This window comes from Saimiri boliviensis, chromosome 5, assembly GCF_048565385.1.
Source record: "Saimiri boliviensis isolate mSaiBol1 chromosome 5, mSaiBol1.pri, whole genome shotgun sequence".
Lineage (NCBI taxonomy): Eukaryota > Metazoa > Chordata > Mammalia > Primates > Cebidae > Saimiri > Saimiri boliviensis.
The window spans coordinates 33,490,405-33,504,374 of NC_133453.1; the positions used below are offsets into that span (position 1 = coordinate 33,490,405).

Genomic DNA, 13,970 nt, shown 5'->3' on the forward strand with positions numbered 1-13,970 from the left:
TTTGTGCCATATATATATATGTATGTGTATATATATACATACATATATGTATGTGTATATATATACATACATGTATGTATATATACATATACATACATGTATATATATACATATACATACATGTATATATATACATATTTTTATGTGAATCAGGAGATTCACATAAAAATTCTCTTTTTTCTTTGAAAGATAAGCTGATCTATTAGAACATGGCAGCTCTGTATTGTCACAGATGGCTGGAGTTGAGCAGTAGCCATCTTCTTTAAATGGCATGTGCCTTCTCCATTATCCACTATCCTCACCTGGCTCACCTTACTCATTGAGGTTACCTGTCTCGTCCATATGCATTTGAGTTTGTGATTCACATGCTAGTCTCTAGGGGCTTCCCTTATCCTGAGGATCTAGACATTTCCTTAGTTTTGACCTGTAAACATTATGAAAAATTAGTTCAATCTATGGAAGGAAGGGTAAAATTCAGATACGTATAGAGACTGGGGATGTGTTACAAAATAACTGCAAGTTTTAGAAAACACTGACATAGCAAATGTTTAAAGATAGGTTTATGTTAAGAAGCAAAAATCATTAAAATTTTTATTTGAAGTTTGGTTGCAATATACATGTTTTAAATATATATGGTTCTTGCTGATATCTCCCTAGTCTTTGAACCCACTCCATTCTTCATAAGTCATCACAGATCCCTGTATTGTATTGATGGATGGATGGACAAATAGATAGAAGTCATGCAGGAAGGATGGAGAACATAGAGAAAAGTGTAACCCAATGAGTACTATTGCTTCTTTCTATGCATATAATCATGTGATAAGTGTTTATTAAATATTCTGTGTCAAGCATGGTGTCGGGTTTTAGGGGATGCCAAAAAGAAGTAAAAAACACAGACATGTTCTGAGGACCTTATTACTTTTGCCCTTATTGTTAGTTTTAGCTTAGAAGTTAGGACTCTAAAATTTGAAATCCAGGCTCATTGGGTTCAAATCCAGGATCTACTCCTTCTGTGCTCTCTAATTTTGAGCAATTTACTTAACCGCTTAGTAAAATAAGGATGATGCCAATAATATCAATTTCCTGATGTTGTTTGGAGGATTCAATGAGAGAATCATGTAAGAGCATTTAGTACAGCACTCAGTGTTTAGTGAGCATTCAATAAATTATTCTAAATTAGCTTCTTTGAAATACCTGTAGTAGGAACATCAGAATGAGAAAAGAAATTTCACTTGTGTGGACACATACACCTACACACACACACCCCATCTCTCAAAACTGGTATTGACTTTCACACTTCTCCTCCCTTTCCTCCGAGATTCTCCTCCCCTTTATTTGCTGCCTCCTCGTCCTCTTTTCCCTATGACTTTACAGTTAATTTTTAAACAATTTATCATAAACTTTTTAAACATATAGAAATGTTGAAACATTTTCCCAGTAAATAACCACAAATAGGTGAGATTCTGCGCTCTAGGGGCATTGATTCACACTAAGCAAATTTGCAAGGAACTAATGGATAAATAACAACATTGCTTGATCAGTGTTTAATGGGAGACACAGCTAGAATAACAATGAATACTTATTATATTTGTTTCTCCCTTATCCTCTGGTACTTGACTTCTATCTTTTATTTAATACTATGTTTTATGTATTATAGTTTCTGTATTTTATTGTATTTGTTCATACTTCCTCTCTGGAATAGAAGAAATAAGAAACAAGTATGTAAATAAATAAAAATGGATACTAGTGTTTGCAAAGGGTAATCCAGTTCATTCAAAAGAGGAAATCACAGATCGGAAGGTTGCTATGGTAAACACAAATCAAAAGGGAAATCAAAGGTTGCCAAATACTTAGTAAAGCTACTAAAGTAGATCTGTTTTCATTCTAAATTATCTTTAAAGGTCAATTTGGACAACAGTTACCCCAGGGCAGTATGAAAGAAAGTTATATTTAACCAGTCCTTACTCTGTAGCTTTCTTTTGACTAATGCTGTTACTAGTTCACAAGAAAGTTTGTTACTGTATCGCCTTCTGAAATGTTGTAATATTCAAGATTATAGTTTCTCTTAAAATGTAATGAATATAACAGTAACTGTTTCCTAATAGATTGAGAAGTGTCTTAAATTCTGAAAAATATATTATCTCTAAATCCTTCTGTAAAGTGAGTTCTTTGGGAATGCCTCATATACTTTGGGTAGATTTTGGCAATTTTAATTATGAAAACTTTTCTAGGAGACTTAGAACTTCTAAGCATGTTTCAAGTATTTTTTATATAGTTTGAGCTAATACCATCTCCTCCTGTTCAGGCCAACCTGACAGAATACAACACAACAATATGGTGCCCAAGCAATACTACAGAAAGTAATATTATTTTTAAATTTTAAAGATGTTTTGTATGTTCTTTAATAAACTTTTTTTTAAAAATAATAGTTTTGAACATGTAGAAAGGACAAAACAAAAGGGATTTATTTAACATGAATATTCTACAAAGACTGAAAATTGATATCACAGAAAAGCAAAGGATTGGTTTATACGTGGCACAGGGAGAGCTGGGTGGAATTTCACATGTGTACCAACTGGGTAAGAGGAGTAAACCTATGAGTTATATTGCCTTTTGGTCTTCATCAAATGAGATTGCACTGGCTCCCCGAGTAATGACCAAACAGAAGCAGAGCAGCTAAGGGCATGCCTTCCACGATGCCCAGTTTGGGAAAAGCCAAAAAGAAATGACCCAGTATAAAGCATGACCACATTTCCTTCAATCTTTGAGCATTGCAAAGTGGGAGGAGGAGATGAGAGTTAGGAGAGAGTTGTAAAGCACGCTGAGGTGGGTATTGAAGCATTATTTCTCCCACTCAGATGGCACAAATGGAGGGTTTTAAAGCATGTGGTAACTTACTCCTGAGAAAAGCAAGGACCAGTATTAAAAAGTATGACTCAGCTGACTTTTTAAAGCATTCAAATAAGCATCCTTCTGGTAAAGAAAATTTAGTCAGATTCAAATGAAAGGCGAGTCAGAAAAACAACAACAACAACAACAACAACAACAAAACCTGCTTCTGACATTATTAATTTTCCAGACTACCCAGATCTATCACAAACATAAAAACTCATCACTGAGCACTTGTGGAATAGGTATCTCTCACTTAAAGAAATGATCATTGTCAGCAAAGTTTGCAGTACAGAGACTTTCTATCAAATCAATCTTATTTTCTCATTGATTTCCATTACAAAATCCAAGATGCATTCTGCTGTTAAATCCCATTAACTGCATACCAAGCCCTTTGGAAATGGCACTTTTAAAAGAAAAATGATAATATTCTGATAAAACATTGACAGTGATATTTAACATATTAATAATTACACTGTGTTGTATTCAACATGTCACAACAAAAAATGCTCAGGACGAAACACAACACCATCTTACAAATTGTGCCTCACATGCCACAAATGCTAAGAATCCATAAAACATTAGCAACTTGATTTCTCACTGGCTTCACAACTATCTGGGCATTTGTGTCATTGTACAGCAAAATTCTTTTTATTCTTTTTAAATTTTTATTTCTCATTTCCTACCGGCTTCTTTTCCAAAATCTTTGTTCAAAGACCCCTGAATAGCTTGTGATGCTATTCTTAGATGGGGAAAATCAGCCAATTAGGTTCAATCATAGCAGCTTATCCTAGTGCTTGCTGGAATCTCCCTATCATTGGAGGAACTGGGCATCTCCTAAAAGCAATGTTGCAAAGGGAAGCAGTAGATGTGATGAAGGTTGGACTAGACACTTCAAATGCCTTTTCTAACTCTGAGACACAGTACTACTCTCTCAGACATTGATATCGGTAATATGTTAGTGTTTACCATTTTATTTTCAACCCAAGTGCTTTGCCTAATATATGTTAAATGACTGAATGCTTTACATAATATATGTTGAATGACTGATTGAATTCAAATGATGATTTTGTTCTTCACAGAGCATACTGACACTTTTAGGTGCCAATAGCTCAAGCTAGAAAAGTGACTACTGATATTTATCTCCACAGGAATAATGTAACACAAGTGATGACATTCAAAGTCCAATATTCTAAGGTTTGGGCAGGGCATTCTTGGCAGTGAACTTTTGTTGGATTTGTAAATACCTTATTTTATCATGATAGTAAATGAATTTTTGTTAAAATAGATCACTTGAGTTGGAAGAAGCAAATTGTCTTCTAGGCCACATGCCCATAACTCACCATCTACCAGGCCCCTCTTTTACCCATTTTGTATGACCCACTTCAATGTAAAATGCAACATTCAGGGTTGGCTTTGGCATTTTGTTTAAAAATAAATGTTTTGTTAAAGTATAATATATCCACAGAATTCTGAAAAGCTAGTAGCAAGATTGGGATGTCTTCTGAAGAAAATAATGAGTTCTCAGTTAATTCACTGAGACCATTTTTTAAAGCCCATCATGTTTAGAAATCTCAATATGTTAGTGTCTCAAAATTGAACAAACCAACTCACAAAAAATACACATATTAACTAAAATGTCTTTGGAGAAATTGACAATAGTAACTAATACTCTCACAGTGACCAGGCTCCTGTGGTTGTAACCAGTACATTTTTTCCCTGTGGGCAGAACAAGTGGGAAGTCAAATTATGAGCAGAAAGTGAGCACAGAATGAAAACAGAGAGACATATTTTCAAGAAATATTTTTAACAAGAATACTAGAAGCCTGATGAGACTATCATTTCTTTATCCTCAATCATGAAACAACTCTCACAAGTGGCCACATACATGTTCTCGTGTTCTTCCAAATTCAAACCATGTTTCTAAGGCAGTCTTGTTTCCCAACCTCCACCCCTCTGACACTCATGTTTTCTATGACACACCCAAGTTCACACTTTTCTCCACTGTAGTAAGATTGTGAAGGGAAGAAAAAGTCAGTACATTAAAATACTTATTAATGATAGGACCACTTATAAGTTAGTCCCCCACTCAAACATCCCTTAACACAAATCTTCTCTCCTGCTCCCATAGTGGAAAACATTTACAATACAATGCAATATATTCAATTATATTGCAAAGTGAAATTGCAAATTGTGCCAAAAGTATAAGATTATATGATGTCGATGAAAATGAGGTTGGTAAGGCCACCAGCAAATAGATATTTGTAGAGTTAAACTAACAAATGAAGGTAAAATCAACAGGGAGGGTGACTATATTGCTGCTTCAGAAGAGAATACTTGGAATACAAAAAATTAATTGAGACCCTTGGGGAAACTGATGAAACCCTCTAATATTTTTACAAAATAACTCTTTTTTATTATCTTGTAAAAGTCAAATATGAAATAAGGCATGCTGTAAGATGTGTTGGGGAGAAAAAGTAATAACTTTTCCTCCCTTATCGCAAGGTTTATGGCTGATACTCCCATAACAAAAGACAGATTAACAAGAGAAAAGTATCACAAATTTATTTAATCAAAGTTTTACATGACATGTGAGCCTTAAGAAATGAAGACACAATGACTAAGAGAAAACTGTATTTTAATGCTTAGGTGTGATGAAGGATGAACAGTCATGTTGAAGTAGGATTGAATAAAAAGAAGGTATGGCCCAATGGTAATAAACAGGAAACTTAGCAAGGCCTGTTTGTTCAGATTCTCTTTGGCCTCTAGGGGGGAAGAACACCTGTCACATGAAGGTCTTCAGGGCAAGAAGGTCAGAGAGTGACCTTCTTAGGTTCTATGGCTTGCTTTGAGGGAGATAAATTTTAGTTTTTATGATCTGTTTCAGGAGAGAAAATAGGAGTAGGGAAAGGCCAGAGAGAACTTCATAGCATCTTCACCAGAAGTAGATTCCACTTCAGAAAAAAACTTTCTTTGCTAATCCGTAAGAAGCAACTCCTCATCCATTTAAGTTTTATCATAAGATTGCAGCAATTTTGTCACCTGTTTAGGCTCCACTTCTACTTCTCTTGCTATTCCCAGCATTTCTGCAGTTACTTTCTCCACTGAAGTCCTGAATCCCTCAAAGTCATCCAGAAGGGTTGGAATCAACTTCTTCTAAACTCCTATTAATGTTGATATTCTAACCTCTTCCACAAATGAATCACACAGATACATCAGAAAATCACTATCTATGGCAATTATAGTCTTATGAAATGTATTTCTTCAACAATGAGATTTAAAAGCTGAAATTAATCCTTGATCCACAGGCTGCATATGGATGCTGTGTTAGCAGGCATGACAACAACATGTATAATTCCTTATTCATCTCCATTAGAACTCTTGGATGACCAGGTGCATTGTCAATGAGCAGTAACATTTTGAAAGAAATCTTTTTTCCCAACCAGCAGGTCTCAACAGTGAGCTTAAAATATTCAGTAAACCATCATATAAACAGATGTGCTGTCATCTAGGCTTTGTTCTTCTATTTATAGAACACAGGGAAAGTAGATTTGTATAATTCTTAAGGGCCCGACAATTTTCAAAATGGTAAATGAGCATTGTCTTTAACTTAAAGGAACCAGGTGCATTAGACCCTAACAAGAGAATCAGCCTGTTCTTTGAAGGTTTGAAGCCAGGCACTGCTTTCTTCCTCTAGCTATGAAAGTCCTAGAGAGCATCTTCTTTCACTAGAAGACTGCTTCATCTACCCTTATCAACGCTCTTAGCTCAGTCTCTTTGGTATAACTTGCTGCAGCTTCTACATTAGCACTTACTCCTTCCTTTGTACTTTGTTTGTTATGGAGATGACTTTTCCCCTTAAACCTTATAAACCAACCTCTGCTGTCTTCAAACTTTTCTTCTGCAACTTTCTCACCTCTCTCATCCTTCATAACATTGAAGAGAGTCAGGGTTTTGCTCTGGATTAGGTTTTAGCTTAAAAGAATGTTGTTGCCGGTTTGATCTTCTATCCACATTAACTAAAACTTTCTCCATATCAGCAATAAAGCTGTTTTGCTTTCTTACCATCTGTGTGTTTATTGGAGTAGCATTTTTAATTTCCTTCAATAACTTTTTCTTTGTATTCACAGAGTGGCCAACTGTTTGGTGCAAAGGCCTAGCTTTTGGTCTATCTTGTTTTTTTATATACCTTCTTCACTAAGCTTAATTATGTCTAGATTTTGATTTAAAAAGATATGTCACTCTTCCTTTCACTTGCACACTTAGAAGCCATTGTGGGGTTATTAATTGGCCTAATTTAATATTGTTGTGTCTCAAGGAATAGGGAGGCCAGAGTAAAGGGAGAGAGGCGAAAAGCCAGCTGGTGGAGTAATCAGTGCGTGCGCGTGCACACACACACACACACACACACACACACACACACACCCCAGTTATTAAGTTCTACGTCTTATTTGGGCACAGTTTATGGTGCCTCAAAACAATGACAACAGTAAAATTAAAGATAACCGATCACAGATCATCTTATCAGATATAATAACAAAAAAGTCTGAACTAGTGTGAGAATTACCAAAATGTCACACAGAGGCACAAAGTGGGTAATGCTGTTGGGAAAATGGTGCTGATATACTTGTCCCAAGCAGAGTTGCCACAAACCTTCAATTTATATTAATAAAAGCAGTATCTGCAAGGCACAATAAAGCTATGTGCATTAGAATGAGGTGTGTCCATATAGGACAGAATAAATGTATTTTAATAAAATTGAGTTTTATTTTCAAATAAAGTCTCAAGCAAACCTTTCTTCACTAATTGCTCTGAAATTTCATCCCTGTTTAAAGTAGATTTACTTTGAGAAGTACTAATCACAATGGGATAATAAGGATTTCCTATACTAATGAAGCAGAACTTTACTGGTAGAAACAGCCTGGTGCCTTGATTGTGTCTATTTACATATTAAATTTTTACTATTTTATTCTTAAAATATCCTTATTTATTTCTAAGGTCTCCTGGGCAGGGCGATAATTTATTATTTACTCTTGGCTGTTTCCTATAGGATTACTTCCAAAGGGTGACATTATCAAAAGTAAAATGAGTACCTCTGAAGATGATACTTGTGGAGAAGAAAGATTTTGGAGTCAATTTGGAGGCAGACCTGTATTCCAATCTGCTTTTACCACTTACTAGACACATGATAATGAGCAAATTACATGTACTTTCTTAACTTCAGTATCTTCATCTATAAAAATGGAGCACTAATAGCTCCCTCACAGGATTGTGGAGATCAGAGGCAAGTAAGTGTAAAATGCCAGGTACAAAGAAGGTAATCAATAGGTGGTAGTAACAACAGTGTAGTTTATTTTGGTTTGTTCAACTGCCAAAATTCTCTTGTGATCTTAATTTGTTGATTACTTTGTACATTTGGATACCTTGCATGTGTTTTGCAATGTGAACCTTGGGTCACTAGGCTATAAAAAGTAGCTAAATATAACTATATTGAAAATGTGCCTTTCAGAATGTCTTGCTACATAAATCTCTTAGAAGGAATCTAAAATATTTTACAAAGCTTGGAGAAAAGATCATAATGAGGTTTGCAGAATTTGCTTTGTAAAATTTTGGTTGAGTCATTTTGTAAGTCAGATGGCTGATAGTTACACAGGAAAAGTCTTAGTGGAAGCCCCCTTCTCTAGCCCCACCCAAGCTATTTTTATAAACATGTATTGACTTAAAGCTGAGGACCCCATTTTTCACCATACAAAGCTTAGTGCAGAACAGTGTTGGGAGTCAGATGCGCTTGGATTTGAACCCCTGCTTGACCACTTCCAGGTTGTGAGACCGTGACCAACCTACTTAGTCAAGGTATTGACTAAGCTTGGAAATAGTAACTTGGTAAGTCTGGTATTGACTAAGCTTGGAAATAGTAAGTTGGTAAGTCTAGTATCTTCATCCAGAAAGTTTAGGATTATAAAAGTACATACCTTGGGGCTGTCCTTAAGATTAAATGAGACATTGCATATAAAATGTTTATATACATACAGCACAAAATGCTTAATAAATAATAACTGTTACTTGTAAAATCTTCAAACTCAGGTTAACCAATATGTCCTATTTTATTCAAAAAATGGTTACAATATAACACACACAAAATAAATTCACTTGACTCTCAAGTACCAAATTCTTTGGTTGGTCTTGCCTTACCTTTTGCCTCTAGTTTTCTATACCCAAATTCCTTTCCTTCTCCTATTATTCATGAACATGTTTAGTGCCCTAGTGTTTCTCAATGGCTCCTGCCCATGCCCCCAATTGAAATAGCATGGGGGTCAGAGGAGAGCATGGAGAAGGGGAGACCGTGTAACAAACTAGCGAAGGGTTTCTACTTTTGCTCCATTTTCAAGGTTCTATTAATAGTATATTCTCCTAAGGGTCCTATTAGTTTACGTAGCTGAAGTCGGGAGACAATGATAGCTGATATTTAGTATTCATCTAATAGTGTCAGATACCATGCTAGGTGAGTTACCAAAGATATTTTGACTCTTCATAACAATCAGACAAGGCGGATACCACTATTTCTGTTTCTGAGATGGGTAGGTAGAAGTTCTGATCCAGCAATTCGCTCAAAGTCATGCAGCTAGTTAGCTGGCAGCATCCTTGCACATCTAATTGCAGATGCATCTGCATCTACATTAGAGTAAATGTACCAATTATACTCATACAATGAATGCTATGAATCTGGCCAACAGAATTCCAGACACTAACAAGTAAATAAATCAGGCTTTCTTCAATCCCAGTAATTCCTGTTTTAATATTCCCTGGCAAATACTGAATGTCAATCTGTGCTTGTTTCATAGAGTACAATCTTTCAAATATTGTGATATCGAGTCCCAGATAGTCGAAGGGAGGGAAAGGCAAGGAGGGTGATTAAGGTGAAGTGTTTCTTCCATTACTGGTGGAACGAAGTTTCTCATCTCTTAAGCACTGAATTCTGCAATCATTCCAAAAGTGGAAGCTCAGCTCACAGTGCATTTTGGAGAAGCTTAAACCACACTAACCATTTAAGGTCAAGCAAACAATTGGTCAACCCTAACGTGTGTTGTTCAGGGTTTTCATCTCAGATATAACAGATCTCTGTATGTCTACATTCCAGCTCCAGAAAACAATCGAGTTCCTCCTCTCACCATCGCAGCTCTGCAGACACCTCGCTGGAGACCCCGTGGTGAGCCTCACGTAAAGGCCCCCTCGCAAGCTGCCGGCTACAGCCTGCGCCCTAAGTCTACCTGGGCTCCTTCTAGCCTCTTTAACGCACACTGGAGTTTCAGGCCCCTTGCAGTCAACTCTAGCAGCCGGACTCCAGCTAGGTGTCCAGCTCGGGGTCAGAAGGAGGCGCGGGAGGGCGGCGGCGGCGCCCGCGGGGCGGGGCGGGGACTGCGCGCAGGCGGGGGGCGGGCGCAGGCCGCGGTCTCGCGCTGCTCCCCTTTGTTCTCTCCCATTGTGTGGCACTTCCTCCTCAGGCGCTTCTGCTCTGCACTCTGGCAGCCAGTGTGGAGTTCGGGAATGGGCCCTGGGTGCCTTTTCTGCTTGCTTTTGAGTACGTGAGGACCTCCCCGGCGCCGCCTCCGGCGGGTCCCTGCCCCGTGCCCAAGCGGAGGCGGGGTGGCCAGTGTCTTTCCTTCCCGCCCCGCGCCCTCTGCGGCTTCCCTGCGGCCCCCTGCGCCGCGCCCCCTCCAGGAGGCGTCCAGACCCCGCACTCCGGACTTGCACCTCCCGACCACCCGCCTCAGCGCTGCCGCGGCCACGCGCGACCCCTTCCCTCTTGAGGGGCGCGGACTCCGGATGCGCCGCGCTCCGCCAGGCACCTAGGCGAGGGTCGGAGGCCGGCGACCAGCCCGAGCCCAGCAGCCCCGGCGTCCCGGGAGCTGGCCCGAGTGTCGCCGCGGCCCCCCCACCCCCAATCCCTCGCGCTCGCGCTTCCCGGCCGCCGAGCGGCCGCCTCAGCCCCCTTATATAGCCCTCTAAAAATAGCTTGCCTCGCACCGCCTTGTAAGGCAGCAGGGAGATCCGTAGCGCGCCAATCCGCGCCCGTTGTCAGGGCCAAGCCCCGCCCCGGGCCCCGCTCCGGGCTCCCCATTGGTCCTTAGTGACTTCATGAGCCCCCTGTTTACCTTACATGGTCACACGCGGCCTGATGGACGCCCTCCTGCGAGATCCCACGGCTGCGCGGAGAACCGGGCGGAGGGAGGGAGTTTGGGGAGGGGGAAGAGCAGGAGGAGGAGAAAAGGGAGGGGGAGACTACAAACTAGCAAGGATGGAGTGGGGGGTGGGGAGGGGAAGGGAAGGGGGGGGGAGAGAAGCGATCGCGAGAGAAAAAAATGCAACCTCCCAAAATAAAGAGCAAAGATTGCATTAGGAGCGAACAGCGCTGCAGAAATAGATGGCAGCTTCGTGTCAGTGAGTTTGCATCCCCCTTCCTGATCCACGAGCTGGAGTGATTAGAGCCCTGGAAGGGAATTGTTACTCCCGTGGAGAAGTCCCCTTTTCCTGGCAGTCGTCTGCACTGTACACGCTGGATGCCTCTCTCCATCCACCCCACTCACTCGCTCCTCTCTCACCTCCTCTTTCCCTCTCCTGCATTGATTTTTTTTTTTTTTCCTTTTTAGTTGACTGAAACAAAACAAAACAAAAGGGCCACTGGATGTCTGCCTTCTTGGGGGGTGAGCCAGACAGACTGACAAACAAACAGCCCCAACTGTGTTCGGGGGAGGGTTTCGCCTCCCGTTTTGCCCGGCAGCAGCAGCATGGACGTGTTGGCTAGTTATAGTATATTCCAGGAGCTACAACTTGTCCACGATACCGGCTACTTCTCAGCTTTGCCATCCCTGGAGGAGACCTGGCAGCAGGTGAATGATTTAAATTACTTGTGTAAATCGTGTGGTGGCGGCGGAGACGTAGGGGCTGCGTTGGTGTGGGCTCTGGGTTGAAATTTTTGTTTGTTTGTTTGATTTTTTTTCCCTTCCTTTTTGGCTGTCTGTTGTTGAAAATGTTTTCTGAAACAGTCATCTGCGCTTACCTCTCCACCCACCCCTAACCTCGTAGTGTGCCGAGCTGAGCAGCCGGTCCGAGCTGCCTGCATTTCAGTCGCCAACACACATCCTTGCGCACACGTTGTCGGGCTCGCTGTCCCCTATTAGAGACCTGCCGAACTTCTGGGGTTCGGAGGAGCCGGGTGGGAAGGTGGCTTGGGGTGTTAGGAGCGATCGCTGACAGGGACCACGTTCCCGCATGCATGAGCTCTTCCCACTTGGTACCTGAAGTCAGGTTCATCTGTTTCAACTGGTGCTTATGACCGTCGGATGGAGGAGGGGGTGGGCAGGAGCAAAGCGGAGTGTTTTCTCAGTAATTAGCGAGTGTCAATAAAGAATAGGATCTTGATTTTGAGATTAGCAGGTAGGCAAAAGAGAGAAGAGCCCAGTGACAAAAGATACTCGGAGGACGGGAAGATGTAGCTGTCTGAGGCTGACAATGCATTGTAGGTTTTCCCAATGTGATGCCTCCAGAAAGAGAACACCCTCTATGTGTGTCCTTGTTTCTCTCTCTCTCTCTCTTTTTTTATTTGGGGTCCTTCTCCAGTTAGGCAGCACAGCCTCGGACAAAGGCTAGCGTATGCTTCCATTCCTCTGACTTTGTCTTAGAGGACTAGTTAACAAACTCTTAGGATGCTGAAGGGCACCGATACCAAGTTGGCTAGCCCTCCCAGGGAGGATGAAGCGGGGGCTGGTGACAAGTTCACTGGGCTTGTGAAGTGGAATAAAGAAAGTGCTGGTCAGTGGAAAGTGCTGGCTCTGCTGCGGAAACAGTGGTTTTTTTTCAGCAGCGATTAGGAGCTGCTGAGGGGACATTCTGCAGGAAAGATGGTGGGTGGGGGTGGGGGACACGGGTATTTAAAAATTCTACAGTGTGCACCATGGAAAGTCCAAGAAGACAGTCCGGATTTGCACATAGGAAGTGTGAACTTGTACAGTCCGTCCTGGAGACACCCGCTTGCCCTTGGAGGGAGGGCTGTGAGAGGCTTGGTGTGTGGCTGCTCGTGTAACTTGTAGGCTTAGTGACAGCAGCTTGTTAAGGCTAATGAACGGCTGAATTTCCTCTGCTGGGATCCAAAGCAGGATTTGCCAGCTTGAGGCTGAGATGTAACAGTCGCTGCTTTAGCAAAAGAGGCTTGGCTTTTGGTATAAGGAGCTGAATGGCAAAGCGGATCCTCTAATTGTGCCATTGTTACTAGTTGTTCTCTTCTGGTCAGAGGCTATGAGTTTTCCTCCAGGTATTGGCCTCTGGTGTCTCTGTGTCCACACATGCGTTCCTGTCCAAGGACGCTGGCAGATGCTTGACTCTGTCTTTCTGTAAACACATACACAGTTCACATATTTTTAGCATAAAGTATTTTTTAAATGCATCCCTTTCCTTATCCTTAACGAGAGCATCTCATGAAGGGTCTCGCTGGATCTTTTTCTTCCTTTTATTCCCAGTGCTAATTAAACGAATATGTTGCCTGAATTTCATTTTCTGAAATAGCCTTCATTTCACACTGTCAGCCCACTGGTATGGAATCAGTTGCATATTAACAACTGTCTAGACAGGTTAGAGAAGGGAATCTGTTGATTTAGTCAGCCTGCCCAAGGCAGCCCTTGTTTGTGACTAACCGTGAAATAGTGTTAGAAGGAAGAAAGTTGGCTTTATTTGTTAGAACGTTCCCTCCTGATGAATCATGCAACTTTGTTTTGGTTCAAGTTTTCAGAGTAGTAAAGCCAGATTTGGAGGAAGGTCTTGACACAGGAAACCTGCTTTTCTAGATTTGGCTAGACCATCCAGGACTAGATCTGCAAAGAAACATCGTTGGTTTGACAATTAGAGGATGTATTAGATCTATTGTTTCTTAAGAAACCATCAGTGCTCTTACTTCTCCCCTCCTCCCGCTTCTCCTCTGCCTCCTCCCCCTTCAGGGAATCTCTAGTTTAGTTTCTACAGGCAAAGGATTTTTCACCCTTCTGAACCCCCTCATTTCTTGCCTTAACCCTCTCCAACTGCCAGCCACA

The 13,970-nt window shown here is 41.0% G+C and overlaps 1 protein-coding gene across 5 annotated transcripts in view; it reads left to right on the plus strand.

Moving 5' to 3' along the window:
- Positions 1 to 9,929: 9,929 nt before the first annotated feature.
- KLF7 (KLF transcription factor 7) overlaps positions 9,930 to 13,970 on the plus strand; it is a 93,029-nt gene continuing 88,988 nt past the window's right edge. For 2 of the 5 annotated variants that reach the window (XM_003925610.4, XM_074399163.1), the window contains exon 1: positions 11,213 to 11,777. In XM_003925610.4, coding sequence (XP_003925659.1) covers positions 11,676 to 11,777 — 102 coding nt within the window. In that variant the 5' untranslated portion in view covers positions 11,213 to 11,675. Of the gene's footprint in view, positions 10,097 to 11,212; positions 11,778 to 13,970 lie in introns of those variants that run through there. The other 3 variants (XM_074399161.1, XM_074399160.1, XM_074399162.1) reach the window with 3 other exon arrangements.